Source organism: Stigmatopora nigra, chromosome 4 (assembly GCF_051989575.1).
Source record: "Stigmatopora nigra isolate UIUO_SnigA chromosome 4, RoL_Snig_1.1, whole genome shotgun sequence".
In the NCBI taxonomy this organism is placed as follows: Eukaryota; Metazoa; Chordata; class Actinopteri; order Syngnathiformes; family Syngnathidae; genus Stigmatopora; species Stigmatopora nigra.
In genome coordinates this window covers 17,119,143-17,139,269 of record NC_135511.1, presented here as the reverse complement: position 1 = coordinate 17,139,269, position 20,127 = coordinate 17,119,143, and the positions used below count along the sequence as shown (strand labels likewise).

The 20,127-nt window shown below is 38.1% G+C and overlaps 2 protein-coding genes across 2 annotated transcripts; both read right to left on the bottom strand.

Annotated features, from left to right (window-relative positions):
• Positions 1-4,576: 4,576 nt before the first annotated feature.
• Positions 4,577-14,688, bottom strand: LOC144195029 (TBC1 domain family member 10A-like). The gene is made up of 10 exons (XM_077714361.1): positions 14,502-14,688; positions 13,983-14,214; positions 12,971-13,070; positions 10,079-10,186; positions 9,722-9,828; positions 9,528-9,642; positions 8,773-8,838; positions 7,905-8,094; positions 7,145-7,299; positions 4,577-6,080 (listed from the first exon to the last, which is right to left on the bottom strand). Exons 2-10 carry the CDS (start codon positions 14,162-14,164, stop codon positions 5,610-5,612), a joined length of 1,494 nt encoding a protein of 497 aa, XP_077570487.1. The 5' UTR covers positions 14,165-14,214; positions 14,502-14,688; the 3' UTR covers positions 4,577-5,609.
• Positions 14,689-14,802: 114 nt separating this feature from the next.
• sf3a1 (splicing factor 3a, subunit 1) lies at positions 14,803-20,118 on the bottom strand. Its single transcript, XM_077714356.1, has 14 exons — positions 19,852-20,118; positions 19,453-19,571; positions 19,163-19,367; positions 18,821-19,072; positions 18,361-18,586; positions 17,866-18,062; positions 17,612-17,729; positions 17,211-17,518; positions 16,284-16,529; positions 16,007-16,214; positions 15,780-15,934; positions 15,576-15,677; positions 15,374-15,445; positions 14,803-15,295 (listed from the first exon to the last, which is right to left on the bottom strand). Exons 1-14 carry the CDS (start codon positions 19,897-19,899, stop codon positions 15,194-15,196), a joined length of 2,358 nt encoding a protein of 785 aa, XP_077570482.1. The 5' UTR covers positions 19,900-20,118; the 3' UTR covers positions 14,803-15,193.
• Positions 20,119-20,127: the final 9 nt, after the last annotated feature.

Below are 20,127 nucleotides of genomic sequence, written 5' to 3'. Positions count from 1 at the left end.
GGTCATTTTCTGAATTAAATTAGTTTATTTGGAATCCGCATATGATGACCTTTAAGAGACATAAATAATGACTTCAAAATACAGTAATAAATAATAATAATAATAAAAAAATCAAGTGCCCTTTGGCAAAAACATAAAAAACTCCCTACTCAAAGTAGTCTTTTGGGAATAGTCGAAAAAGAGGCCTGACGATATTTTAAGTACTTTTCTAAAAGCCACTCGTGGGATTCTTAGCTTGTTATTCTATGTTAAATTTACCATCGACTCCAAAAGTGACACCATTTGTGGACCATAAATGGAAGAGAAGACACACAGTGGAAACATCACAGGTGCTAAAAAGTCATATTTTCAAAGCCAAAACACCCAAAAATTTGAAAAGAGTTGCTGTTCAACCAATTGATGGCATTAAAATTTGATAAGAGTTGTTATTTTTACATACTGGAGGCTTTTTGGTGGAAAAGTGGACTCATGGGAAAAGTTCACAATGTCAACAAATGTAAACGTGTTGTTTTTTTAACAGAAATGTCGTCCAAGTTTAAAAATGATATTTTTTAACCAAGGATGTGTCCATCATATATTTGAACAAAATGAACCAACACTAAAGCCATTTAAGACAGTTTTAGCGAAAAAAAATCGGTTTGGCTGCACAGTCATGTTGCAAAATGTTAAATATGTTAAATATTTGGCTCTTATTTTCAACTTTTATTAAAAAAAATTCAAAAAGTGATAAATTGAGCTCTCTTGATTGTAATTTTCTTGACTTTTATGCCCTCTTTTTGTGCAAAATTCATTTCATTTGACTATAAAAGATTATTTTTTGTATATATTTACATTTTCTGAACAGTACATATCATAATTATGGAATATTACTCCCATTTGTGTCATTTTAGTCACTTATATTTCCTCGATTAATGATTTAGGCTACTCTTTCAAGGATTTGACTTAATTTATGATTTTTTAATGATGCATATTTAAATCATTACATGATCCTATTGTTAAAAAAAGCAATAAAAAATTAATGTCTTTTCCTTCTGCCTGTAAAACTGGGGGTCCGCATTGCCTGAGCTGCGATGATTCAATTATACTTCTCCGACTGGGATTCCCTTTTCACGCTTTGTTTAAAAAGATGAATCACTTCCTTTTTGGAGCAATAAATCACTGTTGGATTCCTTCCAGTGAACCAAAACGAGGATGTTTTCATCCCTTGTATTTGTTATTTGACCCAGTCGATTTAAACCAATTCATGTGCAGAAATTAGATAAGCCAAATTTTGAACATATTTACAAGATTTAAGATTTCCCCCAAAAAGTCGCGGGATTGAAACGGGCGTTGTGAGGGCGAGGCGGCGTCGAGCATGACAATTGGCTCCGTCTGGCATTGGCGGGCGGGATGGCCCACTCGGAGCGTATATTTCCGTTGACGGAGAGATAAATCAGATCATCTCTGGAGCACAGAGAGGGCCTTCTCGCCGACTCTCCTTTGACATGGAAATGGGACTGACGGTGGCACTGAAAGAGGGCCAGGTGCAAACACCAAGCAAAGAGGCAAAGCGTGAGTGCGTGCGTTCCCCCGTTAACCGTTGCGGCCTCAACTCGGATTCGGCGTGGTGGGAAAGAATAAGACGGGGCCGCCAAAAAACGGATTTGGGAGGAGGAAAAGATGAATTTTAAGCAAAAATACAGTTCAATATTATGTCTTTTAAAGAAAAAATGCTTTTCAAATAGGTTCCTTTTATCAATAGTTGGTTTTTGCCAGGAAATAAATATACAAAAATAGTGAGTCAACTATTATGTTTTGGTTTTAGATAGTGTGTGCCTTCAAAATAAGTCAATGTTTGGACAACCTTCTAAAATGATTTAAAATATTTGGAAATTGAATCATCACGGTGAGTTAAATTGGCCATAGGTGTCAAATTTTTTTGGAAAAAAATCTAATCCTTCAACTTTTATTTTTTAAAAGAAATACATATTGACACTATTGAAAGAAACTTATCAGAACAAAGAGAAAATGTAGCATAATTTCTTTTATAAATTAAAATAATCCATAGCAACGTTTCAAAAACATAAACAGTAAGTTTTATACTATTTACACTAAAAACAGAACCTAAAAGTCAAGAAAATTACAAGAGAGCATAATTTATTCATTTTTCTTTTGATATAATATTATTGATGAGCCATTAAAATGGGTTTAATGTCTATAATTAGGCTACAAACTGCAATAAACCAAAATTACCCAAACATTCCAAAAATAAATACTACAGAGAATTTATATAAAACTAAATACAAAAATTCAACACCAATTTCCACATTTCCAGCCCTCAAGCTATGTATAAGCAACCAACCCCACCTAGTGTCAAATCTGAGAATTGCAACAAGAAACAGGCTTCATTTAAGCTTCTTGTGCGGGCCACATTGAGTAATATTTCCATTTTCCACCAACACAATTCAAACCAGCACTACTATTTCTTCCACGTGTCTTTCTTTTGTAATCTGATCCATTCAAAAGCCATAAGGCCAAAGGTCAACAGCTGCAACTCCCGCCATGCCAAACCATCGCTAGCTTGAGGCGGCTACTAGCGCTAACTCTCCACGGCCCGAGGGGGGCGTCCTAAATACTCCACGCCTTACAAGAATGAACAAGGAATCAAGACAACAATAAGCGCTCCGTCATTAGTTTCAAGACTGGGGGGCTAATGCTAACGGTGACCTTTTAAGAGAGGGCGGGCCTTCCAAATCTGCCTGTTAAAAGGTTAAATACTTGGACAGTGAATGAACATACTCCTTCCACATCAAATGTCAAAATGGAGGACCTGACGCCAAACTAGGAGACGTTTAGAGATAGAACCAACTGGTACAAATAAGTCTTATCAGAGATGACACATTTGACTCATCCCAGCAAATATTTTCCTAATTTTTTTATATATATTTGGGAATACAGTCAATTTACCAGAGAACACTGAGGACCAGTGTGAGGAACATCATCATTGGTTGCTATGGCGATATGCCAGTATCATATCTGCCATAAAAAGGTGCATGTCTACTATACATACATGATCTAGGTATAATAACATGTAATGATTAATATTGGTGCATCTTAAATGTTTATTTTAGCTTTTTTGAGATTTTACAAATTGATTTTTAAACTAAACATAGAAAAAAATGGATTGAAAAATGACAATTATTGATTTAAAAGGGGGAAATCAGGAAATGTAATATACATCTATACTCTTCATTTTAATTTAATCCTAAAACAGAAAGTTACTTTCCCGGGGCCAAACAAAACAATGCGGCGGGCCAGATTTGGCCCCCGGGCCGCCACTTTGACACAAGTGATCTATATGCAATATCTTTCAATTAAAAACTCGCTTGCAACTTTGCTACATGTCAATATCATCACTTTTTCTTCTATGTGGACATACATTGACAGCCATTGCATCTTAAAATAACCACATTTCTTTTTTCTAGGCAGGCATTACGCGCAACTAACACAGCCAATGTCGTTGACATTCACTCATGCTGCAGAAGTAACCACGTGACGTGAACCGCATCATATCATTGGCTGGACACAGTGTTGGTCTGAGTTTTATCCAAATGTACCGTTTCTTATCGTTTGGCAGTAGTACGCAGTTGCGCATGCGCAGAGGAAACATTGAACGCCAGAATCAATCACACCTGCCATCATCAAGTGTATTTTTACTTCTCATAAATCATCTAGCCATAACAATAAATTATTTATAGTACATCCATACATGAAACATCTTAATAAATGGCACTAGAATTAGCAGAAATCTGACTTACCTTATGTTTGGCATCTGTCCTGGAGGTAGTTTGGTCCCATTTGGTCCACACATTTCCATTGGAGTACTTTACACACAACTTTAACTTTGCTGCTTGTTTTGCAAAACAGAACTTTCTTAATCGAAAAAACAAAAGATGGTACCGTTTCAACGCTTGTTCTTCTATTTGCACATGCGACATCAGACAGCGATTCCAAATTAAAAGATGCACAATTCTTTAAAACGCTGGTTTGGGGGGTGGACATATCACATCCACGTTAGCTGAGTTAGCCTTAGCCACATGCGAAAGTACGGGCAATGCCGTGATTGGCTGCGTGGCATGATTGCATCATATCCATTGATTGGCTGAACACCTGGAACTCAAAGAATTTCACAGTAAAACGTTGCAGAAAAAAAGTTATATACTATATATATCTAATTAAATAAAGTTCAATATATTAATATAAAACATTTGCAGTGTGGTGCCAGCTTCTTAAATATTTTGGTTTTGGGGGGAATTTCTTGGTTAATTTCTCTTGATTTGTGGGTATTTTCGGCCTCTAATCTTATTTTGAAAATTTCCAGAGCGAGTTAGGAGAGATTTGATAAGGTCATTGTCAACTGTAGTACTAAAATATTAAAAAATTGCATCCACAATCCAAAAGTAGTAGTAGATAAAAATAAAAAATGGCATCACAACGATGGCTTTTCATTACAAACAATGCTGCGCCATCTACTGGCCGAGTAAGGTAACACAGAAAATAAATATGGCCATTGGTTTTGGGGGAAAAAAGTGATTAATTTTGAACAAAATGAAAACATTTTATTTGAAAAAAATTACCATGTCACAAAGTGCCTCTTGGTTGTCATTACATATGTATATTTCATAACTCACCTAAAGGGTGCTGTAATATAAAATCTTTAAAATATTTTCCAGAAAAAAATAATAATTTCCCAAATTGTTGACAATCAAGTTTTTCTCTAGTGTTGTTAGGTTGATACAAAGTAAAAAATATGCGACTAGTGTGGAAAAACATCCTGTTGCACCGCAAAATATTACTTTTTTTTTTACACCTCCCAACATAAAATACCTTAAATCATAAGGTTGGAAATCACGATTGTATAAAGTGACTAAAGGAAAAATCCCAGCAATGGCAAACGAAAGTGAGCACCATTGATGAAATTGGAAAGCACATGCAAAATGAAATAAAACAATCACATCTTTTAAAAATGCTTAATTTTGGCAAATAAGCACTTTAAGGCTAATCAGCTCTCGCGGCGCCAGCCAGGAATGTTAGTTGTGTTTTAATGGATTGTGCCGTGTAGTGATTGTGGATAACATTATAAAGATTGTAAAAGAAAAAGTCAATGATTTGTGCACTGGCAAAGCTTTTGTAACACGTCGAAAATCAAAATAAATAACTGTGATAAAAGATCCTCAGTCAGAGACATATTTGAATGTTATAGAGTTCAAATGAAATGCTCCAAAAACAACAAAACTCACTCCCTCAAAAAAAAAAAAATGCTTCCCAACAATCTGTGTTGCAAAATTTACCAAAAACAGGGAATGTAAAAAAAAATTTAAAAAAACGTCAGCATTCAAAGTGTGATTAACGTGATTGAAAAAATGGACATTGTAAAAACAACAGTATTTTCGGCATTGTGTCTATTGCATAAAAAAAATGGATCGCTGTAGTGTTGACAAACGGTCGTGTGCGTTTACTTTGGCAAGTTTTTCTTTTTCGTGCATCAAAAAAAAAAAAACGGAAAATTTGGTCTGAAAGAAGTGTTAACAGTTAAGCCAGTAAGGCCTTCTGTGATTGGTGCTCGGGACTTACAGGTAGGTATCCTGGTCTGTGCTGCTAAGGCTGTGCGTAGATCTCTGCAGCGGAGTCTCTTTGGCGGGGGGAGCCCCGTCCAGTGGCTCCGTCCGAGTCTGCGGGACCACCGTCACCTCCGGGGCCACCGGGGGTGCCGGAGGCGGGGCCGGCGGGAATGACGGTGGTGGAGGCGTAGCCTCGGGGAGAGGGTATGGGTTGGGGATCTCCTCGGGGAGTGGAGATTTCTTGGGGGGTTTCTTTTTGCCTTTTTGCTCCTGTGTGAGGAGCTCCGCCTCCTCCAGGAGAATGGTGGGGTGCTGGCGCAGGTCCTGGCGCCTGGGCGGGTCAGACACCATGACCATTCGTGCGCCGTGCATCCTGGGTGGTGATTTGAAGTTGAGCTCGCCGCGGTTCTTTCGCCAACGCTTTAGTTGGCTGTGGTGTTCTCTCTCGACGTCTCGGGCTGTGATTGGCACCTCTGTGATCTGTGGGGTAGCGATGTGGGTCATTCGGATAGAATCGAGGAAATTGAGACTTGCCGCTTTGCGGGAAATAACAGTAGGTTCCAGCCATGTTTGCTCTTTGCGTCAAATGCGGTTACTATAAGGCACATGGGTCAAAGTGGCGGCCCGGGGGCTAAAACTGGCCCGCCGCATCATTTTGTGTGGCCCGGGAAAGTAAATCATGAGTGGCGACTTTCTGTTTTAGAATCAATTTAAAATGATAGATAGATGTATATTAAATATCCTGATTTTCCACCTTTTAAATCAATAATTGTAATTTTTTAATATTTTTTTCTGTTTTTAGTTCAAAAATCATTAGGTAAAATCTTAAAATATATTTTAAAAAAAGGCTCAAATAAACATAGTCAATAAAAAAACTGAATATTCAGGGCTTTTAATCCAGTTCTTTTAATCCATTTATTTAAAAAAATCTAAATATTATATTTAAAATGGCCCACGTGAAATCAAGTTGACGTTAAAGTCCTTATAATTTCTCAATGACCAACAAACGTTCTTTTCAGGCTGTCATTCTGTCAGCAGGTGGCGCTGCCAGCCATGCATCTCTATACTTAGTACTTGTACTTGATTGTACTGTATAGTATTGAAAAACGGCAATTCGAGGTCACGGAAAGTCACATCAACGAGACTCTGTGCAGTCAAGTGAATCATCGCAATGTAAAAGTAGAACAGTTTGTCTAAAACAAGAAGAGCGCCGCTATAATTACAGCCGTTTTCTTGGCATTCCCAATACAAAATGATGCAATCCAGCCAACGTTCCAATAAAAAAGCATTGACTGGAAGGGGAGCCTTTTTGCCGGGAGGAGTGTATACTCTCAAAAAGTGATTTAATGCTTTCCATAATTCACTTTGAATTTATCTAGTGATTTCACAACATGCTAAATTTTGTATTTGTATTACAATGACTAAGTAAGTGCTTTTCCAGTAGTTCTACTTGACAAATAACATCCCTCATTTTGGTGACTTTCCTATCAATCATTTCTTCTAAGTAGTAGCGCAGAGGTGATTAAAAATGGCGGTGTATTTACCTCTCGGACAAGGAAACCCTCCTGCATGTATCGCGGCTCCAGGGCTCGGAGAAGCTCCATGGTTTCATACTGTCCCTGGCAGGCCTTCAGCTTCTCGCGAGTACCCAGCATGCACTTCAGCAGCACCAGTCCTACTCGGAAAATTATTTTTACACCTGAGGAGAGCAAAAGAAATTAAAAGTGAAACAGGTGATATGTTTTTTGTTTTTGTTTCGAGTGGCCAATATACAACCTGCAGCCCAGTTAAAACATCATTGACTATAGCCTACAAAATAATCTTGGATTCATCCTATTTTCTATGGCATTCCTCAACGTTAACGCCAGAGGGCAGTAGAGTAGTCTTTCCATGATTTCCAATCAATGTAGGAAACTATGTTCAACTACACAATTTGAGTTCACACTATTTTAAAATTCAAGAAACTGCAGTAAATTATAATCACAAAAAAAGTTATCAAGTCTTTCAATACTACTGCAAAGATTTATAGTTTACATTTTTCTTTGTACTGGAGATTATAATCACAAACATGAACCCAAATGGATGACAAAAATCAGATATATTGCACCTGATTCTTGTTTTTTTTTGTTTTTGGGGGAAAATTCAATGCATAAAGTGTGAAATAATCCAGGCCTGATTATTATTATTATTATTATTTTTTTGGTAATGAAAATTCAATGCATAAACTGTAAATGAATAAAGGCCTGGGAAACGACTTTTTGAACTAAAAACACAGACCATTGTATATAAAGGTCAGAAAATTACCGTCACAGAGGAACATGTCCCAGACACGCAAGACAGACGCCCACGGCAGTGTTCTGGAGAAGGCACACATAAACCATTCAGTCATGTAGAGGATGGGGTCGATCTTGTGCTTGTCCAAATGGCGGAAAGCCAGAGGAGAGACACGTCTCAATAGAGCAAAAAGGATCTCCCCGTCTAACTGTATAGCTTCCTAGGAGACAAAAAGACAGAACAACAATGACCACAAGGAGTAAAAACCAAACCCTGTGACAATATTGTGCCACTAAAAAAAACAGTCCAATCACCAGTGGAGATGACATAACGTCTATATTAGGACTACCGTATTTTCAGGACTATAAGGCGCACTTAAAAGTCTGAAATTTTCTCCAAAATAGACAGGGCGCCTAATAATCCAGTGTGCTTTGTATATGAAAAAAAAAAAAGTGTCATTCATTGACGGTGCGGCTTTAAATGTGGTGCGTCTTATAGTCGTGAAAATACGGTAAATCATGATAGGACAACAAAAAAACTTCGTGGTAATATAAATCACCAAAAAAGTCATTTTACAGTTCAATTGTGACAAATATGCTATCAAGTTTTCATCATTATGAGACTACTTTTTCTACTTTTTAATGAAGCTTGCCTTTAAAAATGTCTAAAAATGATTGCATTTACTGTCCTTAATTATATGGCCGAACGCCACTTTGATGCTCACATGATTTTAAAGTCGATTTGTATCATAGCTGTCAGAATATGTCGTCATTGAACAAACGAGATGTCAAACCGGAATGGCAAAAATGTTTCCATGCCAACCAGACTAGACAATGAGATAAGTGTGCTCTTGTTTGCATGTAATCGGATCTCTTGTCCTTCAAAGTGTGTTTCTCACCAGGCCTGGGCTGTAGTAGCCAGGAAGATACTTCTCGCAAATCTGCACCAGCCCCCAGAATGCATCCTGTGAGAGAAACGGAATGATGTCACGGAACCAAAATGTCTCGACTAATTTAGTCACTCATTAATCAATAGCACACACTAATAATGTCCAATATTGTACAAAATTTGAGCTGTCTGTCAAAGAGGTTTTGAGTCAAATACATGTTTAGTGTTGCTCTCTAAAGTAAAATTAAAATATTTTTTTTATTTACTTGAATCTGGTCACATCATTACTAAAAAATGAGGTTGCGAATTACAGTATTTTCTGCACTATAAGGTGCAACTAAAATATTTCAATATTCACAAAAGTGAAAGCGCTTCATATAAATGCTTTTATAGATGTAAAACTATGTTTATTTTAGCTTTTTTTAAAATATATTTTAAAATTTTACTCAATAATTTTTGAACAAAAAACAAAAATGATTAAAAAATGACCATTATTGATTTAAAAAGGGGAATATCAGGAATTTTAAGATACATCTATACACTTCATTTTAATTTCATCCTAAAACAGAAAGTCGGCACTCATGATTTACTTTCTCGGGCCACACAAAATGATGCCACGGGCCATATTTGGCCCCCGGACCGCCACTTTGACACCTGTGCTCTTGTGGATCTATATCACAGTAATCCCTCAAATATCAGAGGTCGAAAGTTATCGACAAACACGAGACCTAATTATGGTGAGTTTTGAGTTATATATGAATATACCTCAGCAGGCATGTGCATGAGTAAAACAGCAGCAATGGGAGCCTGTGCCTGACAGTAACCCTCTTCTGGTCTGTACAAAGTGTATGCCTTCAAAACACGGAAAAGATCCTTCTGCCTGTGTACAGATAAACAAGAGCGGTCACAACCATGTAGCGGACTGGAGTTGATATGTCACTTGGTTGTGGTTTTCTCACCCGTGCCCTCCCCGTGACACAAACATCTCGTGGAATGGAAACTGTCGATGGAGATCTTTCTCAATCACGTCGCTCCATTTGGGGTCGCCGGGTTGGCTATCCAACTCCTAGCGTAAAACACATAAATGATGCTGTAAATCTTTTTTTGCACAATATTTTGGTTGATGTTTTGGTTTTACCTAACAAATGTTAGCTAACATAATGCTTGAAATAACTAATGAAACTCATCTTTCTCCAACAACCAATGTTAGCATAACATTTGGAACTCTAGCTAAGAGATACTACATTTTAGCAGCCATTTTGACCTAAATTAAACCATGAATGGATACAATGGAAAGAAAATGAGAGACTCCGTACCTGAAATTTTCCCAGATTTTGCTCTTTCTTGCTTTTCCCCCCCGAAAGGTAGAGCCATGCTCGGCCTCGCAGTGAAGGAGGAATTCCTTTCTGGCATCGAAGTCTGACCTGTACCAAGATGGAGTCAAAAAATACATAAAAATCAAGAAAAAGTCCAATAAATGCCACACATTTCAACAAAAAATGCTAACAATATAACATTCTTAGCCCATAGACTACAATTTACCCCCCTAACTCCAACCAAATTAGGACGTTGTATTAAATAAACATCAATAAAAGCAAATCATAATCAACCTATATTATTTTAAACATACTACAAAGACAAGATATACTATGCGATGTGATGAGTCTACATTTCCAATTGTTTGGGGAAATTGCGGACATCCTGTTCTCTCTGGGCCAAAGACGGAAGGAACTATCCGGACCGTTATGAACGCAAAGTTCAAAACGGTTGAGTAGAGTAACATCCACGTGTTATTGCTGAAAAGTGCAATACAGGTTTTGCAAAAACACGTCTCCATGCCAGCATTCCTGCTTACAATGCCAAGCCATATTCTGCACATATTAAAACAGTTTGCTTTTGTAGTAAAGCATGTGTGAGTAGAGTACTCGAGTACAAGCCTGACGATAAAATGTTTGTCACATGATAAAGGTTAAAATACAACAAGGGAGACATTGGACTGTTGAAAAGCTGAAACTGCAATTGAAGCAAGAATGGGGAGGAATTCTATCTTACAAAGCTTTGAAAACAATTGGACGCAAATACCTAGTTGGGATTGAACCGTCGACCTCAGAACTGTGAGGCCAACCACTTATCCACCGGGTGGCCTTAATGAATATTGTTTTTTATTTATTTTATTTTTTATTTATTTATAAATGTGATGTAACACAACATGACCTTGTCGCACCTTTTTGGAATGTTTTGCAGCTATGCAATTCAAAGTTTATCATTATTACCCCAAAACAAACTATATCACTTGGAATAATAACTTGATTTGTGTAAAGAGAATTCGAGTAAATATACACCCACGGTCAGAGATTTTGAGACTTTTCAACATTCCGTTGAATGAGGAAAAAGCCTGAAAAATGTTGACCAAGGTATAGGTTGAACATCATTTGCTAATTATTGAATTGTTTTTATTCATGTTTAACATTATGTCTTAACATTATTAGAATTGGAGTTGTAGTTTTCATGTTAATTCTGTTGTAATTTTTGGTACCACAGGTCAGGTAGCGATGAAAACATTCAAAAGCTGCTTTTATTAGCATTTGGCTAATAAATGGTTATCTCAGAAATGGGCAACCTACGGCTCGCGGGCCACATCTGGCTCGCCGACCTTGTCCAAATGTTTATTTTTTAATTTTTTTAACACCAAGATGGCGCCGTCACGCAGAAGCCAATGGCAGTAGCTGTCCACTCTTATTTATTTTTCGTGTTTTACAGCCTATTTTTCTTTTTTTAAATGACATTTTAATATTTCTTAATACATTCCTTTTTACTTGACTTTGTACTTTATACTTTTTACTTAAATGATGAGTGTTGAGTATGTTAATACTTTAGTCCTTTTATTCTGTTTATGTTTCATATGTACTATTAACGAATGCACTTTTTTACATGTTTCGTATCTTGTGCTGACCCCGCCCATCTGTCAAATTTTTAAAGCCAATTTGACCCCCGGGCCGAAAGGTTTGCCCACCCCTGGGTTAGATCATAAAACAACCAGAACTTTTTGAAGTCAACAATCTGTTTCATAAATGAACCAAGTTCTTAATACAATGCTGTTTTAGTCTGAACGAGTAGTCTGCTTTATTTACACAGAGGATGTTTGGACAATGTCTTGTCATACCAGTGTTAAATTCAGTCACTTGAGCTCCACCCTAAATATGACTCAAGATTTTTTCCCCACAGTGTGTATGTTGTAAAGAAGGGGATAGGTTGCTGACTCATGGATGAGGAAAATTGCAGCCCTGTGTTAAAATTTTGAGTGGCAGACGGGTAAAGTCCTTTTGGTAAATGGTTTAAAATGTCATAGATGATTACAGTATATGGTTTTAGACACTGAAAAGTGAAAGTAATTTTTCATTGACATAACTTGGAAAACGGCAGTCACATTACTTCATACATATGTAATATAATACTTGTGATTATTGGTTTCTCAGTAGAGCGTGGAATGTGACCTTGCAAAATAAATTCCACGCCCACACCACTGGTTTCGTGAATAAGAAGAATACAAGTGAGTAGGCTGGTTAAAAATTGTATCTCAACAAAAAAATGCCTCGCAAACCTGATTAAAAGTCAACCGGGATTACGAAAAATATAAAAATTAGTTGTTGGAAAAGATTATGGAGATCATTTAGGCCAAGGGTGTCCAACTTCAGGTTTGCGGGCTGCTTTAACGTGATTGCACGTGGGCCGGACCATTTTAGATATAATTTTTAGATTTTTTTTTTTATAAATGGATTAAAGGAACGGGATTAAAAGCCCTGTATATTCATTTTTTTATATATCTAAAACAATGTTTATTTTTGTTTTTTATACATATATTTAGATTTTACAAAATTATTTTTGAACTAAAAACAGAAAAAAATGATAAAAAAAGGACAATTATTGATTTATAAGGGGGAAATCAGTAAATGTAATATACATCTATACTACTCATTTTAATTTGATCCTAAAACAGAAAGTCAGCACTCATGATTTACTTCCCGGACCACACAAAATGATGCGACGGGCCAGATTTGGCCCCCAGGCCTCCACTTTGATACACGTGATTTCAGCTAAGAAATTGGCTGTACAGAAACCCATTTGTTTCCGAAATGAATGGTTAGCCTTCATACGAATCACGTGACATTTTCATCTTTTTTTTATATTTCCGCCATTTTCAGACTGACCTTATTGAACCTCTTGATCATCCACTTGTCCCAGTTTTTGAGCATTTCCAACCATTTCACCTCCCTTTGCCGGAGCACTGCTGTAGGTACGTCCTGAGCTCTGGAGACACCCAAAAAAAGACCACACATTATTTCACCTCATGTAAACACGTGTTCTTTGTTTAAACTAACTGGAATATAAAAAGATTGAAGTAAGCATTGACTATTCCTAACTGGCAAAGTATAAACATTTAGACCAACCTGTAAAAAAAAGGCTTAGAATAGAACGAAATTATGTCTGCGATATTTTTAACAGCTAATAGTCCTGAGATTGTAAAGTTACTTCAATTGTGTGTTTAATCGCAAACTAAAATATCAAGACACCAAAATAGAGAGCCACATTAAAAGCTTCAAGTGAAAAAGTAAGTAAAAGGAGTTGTAACATAAAATTATGAGTGAGGTTGATGCCTATTCGACTATACAATTATCTCATTGGTGAAGGCGTGTAATTAAAGGTTCACATTTCTTCAAAGATGTTATTTTTGGACTCAAATCTTTAATCTACACTAGTTTCTGGAGCTTATAGAGCAGGAAAAACATTAGTCATCAACAAATAATTAATATTTGAAGCCAAAAAGTGACATTAAGACTACTAGAATGACATCATTAGACTAGAACTGAAATTTATTTATTTAAAGTAATGTTGCTAAATATTTTTATCTTTTACTCATATTGTACTTCGAAAATCAATACAATTGAAAAGTTTGGAAATTATATTTGAGTAAATACAGAATTAATCGGGAATGTGTTGGAATTTAGAGTTATAATACAAGTCGGTTTGTTTTGGTGAGGAAAACATATACATTGTGCCACGCAGCTTGTTCATAAAATATATATTTTTGCAGATTATTCTCCCTTTTTTATGCGTTATATGACTCAAAATGAGATTGTATTTGAAGCTCAGAGCAAATTTGAGTTTGTGTTTTTATAAGGGACAGCACATATTAATGAAGATCTTCAAAATCCAACTTACGACTCCTCTGTGTACTGCTGCGCTCCACCAATAAATCCATATTTATCCGTTTGTCTGTCGCTGGTGAAACCGTTGATCTCGGAGTCGGAACCCAGCGAACTTCCGTCTTCGATGTGACTGCTACTGATGGTCCGAATGCTCCGTGTATCCACGGGCCGACGACCGTTCTCCGTGTTAGCCATGTTAGCTTCGACGGCTAGCACGCTAGCAATCTTAGCTAACGTCAGCAAGCCTGTTGACAAGCCCGAATCAAAAACCCCCACAAAAAAAAAAAAAAACAGAATCTCTCCTTAGACACACACAAAAGTCATAACAAACATGATTAACACCATAACTTCTAAAAAACGAGGCATTTTTATAGAAAACATTCCATCATTCACCATTACTAATCGCCACGCCACAACAAGCCCAGCCATAAAACACACGGTGGTTCCGAGTTAAGGCAAAAAAAGAGTGAACGTCACATCAAATGTAATCCGAGGTTTAACAATGCTAGCTAGAATGCTAAAGTAAACTTACGTTAACCGTGCAGAATTTGTCCCAACCGTCGACTGACGTTTTAATGCACTGCATTGCAAGAAGGGAACTAACTGAAAGAAGCTAATGAAAGTGGGGAAAACAATGGCACGGTCGACGTCCTGTCAAATTTTGCTTCGACCAGCAATCCCAACGGCCAGTCAAGTGATTTGTCTCAGGGAAGTAATGCTACTGTCACCCCTAGTGGCTTCTTTTGTTACTACAACTAGAGTGGAAAAATGTCTCTGAGTAGAGATTTGAGCTACTGTATTTGTCATGTTTGTGACTAAAATATTCAGTCAAATTGGGCTCCTTTTGACTTTATTAACAAATAAAAATGCACAGAATTGAAACTGAGTCAATACTCATTGGCTGTTACTAAAGAAGCGAGACGTCCAATCATTTTTTAGCTGGGAATGCCTATCTTTCGCTGCCATTGACAGCACTAGACGTCCAATTAATTTAGACTGGGAGACCAGTCTTAACGGATTAGAAGTTCTGTGCCATGAATGGCAGGCAATGATTAAAATATCCTCATCATATAATTTGAATGACTAAAATAACATAACAGAAAGGTAAACAAAGATATAATAAGAGCACAAGACTAGATACGACGACATTTGTAATTGGGGACCTAATAAACAAACAGATCCAATTTTAAAGATTTGACTGAAAAATCTTCTTTCCAGAGAGGCTCATTTCTTCCTTCCACCTCTCTCTTTCAGCCCCAAATGAATGACTGAACCAATGACCATATTATAATAGGCCAGAGAGTTGGAATCCTTGATGAAAATGCCCTGAAAAAAAACACCAAAATAGAAATAAATGAGTCTGCCATACATATTTCTTTTGGGATTTAACAAGAGTAAATTTACCTCATATTGCAACTTCTGCTTTCCTGCAGGCATGCCTGTTGCTTCATGGATTTTGACTTTAATAACAGAAACCTGGGGGAAAAAAATGATATTTTACATTCCCATTATAGCAGTCCTAAATCAAATGGTATTTAAGCATTAGGTATGCATATGTTGAGTTCAGGTTTCCCATGGAAATCCCCAAAAAAAGCAGACCAATCACCTGGTCTGTAAGCGGGACAGTGAAATTGAGAACTTGTCCAGCGAGCTTCCATTCTGGCTTGTCCTGCATGTTGGGAACTTGGATTTTGACTGCCACAGGACCCTTAAGAAACAACAAAATACCCATTTTTAAACAGTAAAGACAACCCCAGAAAGACCGTATTACCAAAAATAATATTATTTTTCATATGACAAAAAAAAAAACCTTGTTTCTGCGAAGAAACTCCTCCTCCGGCATAAGATTATCTTCCGTCTTCATCTTCTTGCTCATTGGCTCATCATCGTGAGCCATTGAAGGATGAGGAGGCGGTGCGGGAATAATATTCGGGGGTTGTGGTACAGGTGGAGCAGGAACAAAAGCTGAATAGCAAGGATTTAAAACATTAGAAGGCAATTTCAGTTAATTTCTTAAGAGGAATTTATCGATCTTACTGGCAGGAACGACCATGGGAGGTGGTCTGGGAGCCATCATATGGGGTGCTGTTGGTGGCATGGGAACCACATTGATGCGGGGAGCAGATAGCATGGGGGGCATGGAGGTTAAAACCTGTCCTGGACCCAAGCGTACAACGGGGGCCACGGGTGGTCTTGGAATCACAGGCACGGCTGACAAAAGGGTGGTGCGAACCGGAGGGCCAAGCTGAAAGCAAGACAGGTAGACGGTGAGAAAGGCCAGCATGATAAAGATGGACAAACCTCAGTGACCTACGTTGGTGGGGGGACGTTGCAGTGTTGGCATGGGAGGGCCAGGTTTGGACATGATGGACGCAGCCGACATGGGAGGCATGTGGTGAGAGTCAATGGGCTTGCTTGGTCCGATCTTCTCCTTATTGTCATCTTCTCCCACCAGGCCTTTGGCCTTGTGAATGGCTTCGATCTGCTCTTGAAGGGTGATGTTAGCTTGCGCGGCTTGCTGGGTGCGTGCCATGCTGCCTGAGTGGCCATCCCAGGTGACCTGAAGGGGGGAACAAAATAACAGTAAATTTCAGGAAAAGTGTCAGAAAATCCCCAATACCGTAATTCAATGTTGGGGCGCGGGCCGCATTAATGTCAACTTGAATTCATGTGGGATGGACCATTTTAGATATATTTAGATTTTTTTAATAAATGGATTAAAATAACTGGATTAAAAGCCCTGAATATTCAGTTTTTTTTATAGATTTAAAATAATGTTGATTTTAGCTTTTTTTTAAATTTATTTTTAGATTTTACAAACTGATTTTTGAACTAAAAACACAGAAAAAAATAATTAAAAATGACAATGATTGATTTAAAAAGGGGGAAAATCAAGAAATTTAATATACATTTCTAATCTTCATTTTAATTTAATCTAAAACAGAAAGTTGGCACTCAAGATTTTCTTTCCCGGGCCACACAAAATGATGCGGCGGGCCCGATTTGGCCCCCGGGCCGCAACTTTGACACATCTGACGTAATACCTTGACATACGAGTGGCCTAACATATTTGCCTTGAGATAAGAGCGTACAAGACAGCCTGGTGGGTGAAAGATGACTTATTTAGTTTTTCCTCTCTGAGAAAAATTGATTTGAGATACGAGTAAATTAACATATGAGCTTGGAACGCATTACGCTCATATCTCAAGATATTACAGTATATGGACAAGGCGGGACGCACCTTTTCCTCCGGCTTCTGGATTTCTTCTTCTCCAATCTTCTTACCGATGGCCGTCTCTTCCACACCAAAGATATCGGTACGCCTCTCGGCCAGTTGCTTCAAGCTGCTATCGATATCCATTCCGGGAGCGTAGACTTCATCTTCCGTCTGACGGTCTCTGATGCTCCGATCTCGTTGCTCCAACCAGCGTGGATCCAGCAGACCGATACGCATGTGCTCTGGGATTTTACTGGCGGGAATCTTCTCGCCGGTGATGGGCGAGATGAGATACTCTCCTGAAGTGATGACCGGCGCCGGCGCTTTGGAAGCTGATGGAAATCAACGTATAAAATCATCGTGTACGTGAGATGGCTTGGCTTTCTGAGTGGTTTCAAAAGATCTAAAATGGAGGCAGCCCATACCTTTTGGATCGTAGTCTTTGCGAATGATAACTTGGTCTGGAGTTGGGGGTAGTGGGGGTGGCATTGGGTTGCTGGGAGGCAGTGACATTTTAATGCCGTCATCATCGTCATCAGAACCCTAGAAAGCATCAAAATTATTATGGTTTCCTGGTTTGTTGTTGAAAAAATATATATAATCATGATAAAACAGTAGATGTGAATGCAATGGAAATTGTTATTACAATAGAGTGTATTATTTTATTATATTTTTTTACCTCGTCCATGTCCTGGACTTGTGTATCTTGATCCATTTGCGGTATCTGGCTGACATTCCGCACCTCCCGTTCATCATTCTCGTCATCGCTTTCAACTTCCATTTCGACTTCCTCACTCTCGCCATATTTTTCATAGCGCTCTTGGATTAGGATGCGAGCTCCCAACTCCTCGGGGGTTGTGGGTGGCGGGAAGTGTCCTGAAAATCAATTAAAAAAAAACAAAAACATTTCATACTGGGATTTCAGGTCAAAAATTTCCCACTCCATTTTTTTCTGCAGTACTATTGATGAGAATATAGGTAGTCTATGCTAGCACTGTATCATCTTAAAATCACTTTCAAAGTGAATTACCGTATTTTCTCGCATATAAGTCGCGTCCACGTATAAGCCGCACCCTTAAAATTGCTTTAAAAATCATAGAATTTTACAATTTCCCTCATATAAGCCCCCCCTGATTCACAATTTCAATTTTAGGATAGTGACTGACTAAAGTACCTTGCTCGTTGGGCTGGAAATCCACCGTCTCCACCACCACAAAGTCATGCCAGTCGATTTGAGCATACGCTACTCGTTCCTTCTCTCTTTCCTCTTCTTCCTTCTTTCTTTCACGTTCCTGGTACTTGGCCCATTCAACACGGTACCTCACCTGGTCCATTACGTCTTTTGGATTCTCAGCTTCCTTCTTCATCTTGATCAGCAGGCCTTTCGGAGGGATTAAAATCTGCGGATGGAGATTACAAAAATGAATTTATTTTTTGTAGCATCCATAATATATCTTTAGTGTGAAGAAGACGACCATCTGTAAGAAAATTGGAGAAGAAATCCAGTAACGGATATACCAGAATACCTTGAGATACGAGCTTAATGCGTTCCGAGACCAAATTTATGTCAATTTACTCATATCTCAAATCATTTTTTTGAATTGTCTTGTATCTCAAAGCAAATATTAGCTCACCTTGGTATACTGCTCAACTAATTTGGTGAAGTAGTTGAAAAGGCTGTGTTGCGGCCTTAGGAAATCAAACTGGTAGTTTCTCTGTTCCTTCTGCATGAGTTGAGTCAAAAACTGACGGCCATTTCGGGCGACAAATTGGGCGGTGAGTTTGACCACGTCCAGATCGAATGCGGCAATTGATGGAGGATCCGCGATGAACTCAAACTCGGGAGGTGGCTCTTTAGGAATGATAGCTTCCTGGATTACCTGCACCTTTGGGGGCACAAAAACAAAATTAAATCACATAAAATTAAAAATTTTATATGGAATTTTAGGCAAGTGCAAAAAATGGTCATGTCGTACTTTCTGAGGAAGTTGTTGGTTCTGTTGCATGGTCTGCTGCATAACTTTTGGGACAGCTGCTGATGGTTCCAGGGCTTTGCCTTCTTTGAACTCATTAACTTTGTGTCGGTAATAAGCGTGGTATGGATCATTTGGGTTGAGGAAATTGAATTTGGGATTGTTGATTTCATTTTGACGGATTCTTGCTTCAAATTCGGGTCCATTTCTGAAAATAGACAACACTTGATGAAGCAACATGCCAGAATATAAACAACATTTTAAGTGTATGTAATATTTGCCTGGTAACCTACCTAGCAACAAAACTGGCTGTTTTGTCGACGATGTTTCGGACTTCAGGTGGTGGGTATATAATACCAACAATTGGTTTGGTTGCGGGGGCATTATTCGGGGCATCTTCAGGAGTTTCAACCTGCAGCAAGCACAATAGTGCGTTAAAAAAAAAAAAAAAACATACAAAATAAAAATAGCCTCATTCATTCCCCTCATCGGCAAATAAACGACCAATGACAATTGGCGGGTGTATGGAAAATAATGCAAAACATCTAGAACGGACTTAATGTTAAACATACAGAGGATTAAAACGCACAACAAACCAGTATGATTACCGTACGAACTAGCTATAATTAATAATATGAATTGTGGGATCTGTCACTAGCTAACGTCAGCTAATATAGCAATGCTAACATTACCTTCGGGTTGATTTCAGGCTGAACAATTTGAACAGGGCCAGGCGGCATGATTGCGTCTTTTAATGCACCCAGAAGCAAGCTAAAACCCAAATTCGGGTAATTTAGAGTTTAAATGGGTGCTCGATTTGGAGGAAAAGTCCACTGCGTCGTAAACAAATAAACGTAAAAGAAATCTGAAAACCAACTGCGTGGTCTTCTTGCGTTCAATGGCGGAGCACCACTTCCGGTCGCATGCCGCAAAGCACTCTGGAACTTGGAGTTTCTCTCCGGTAGGTT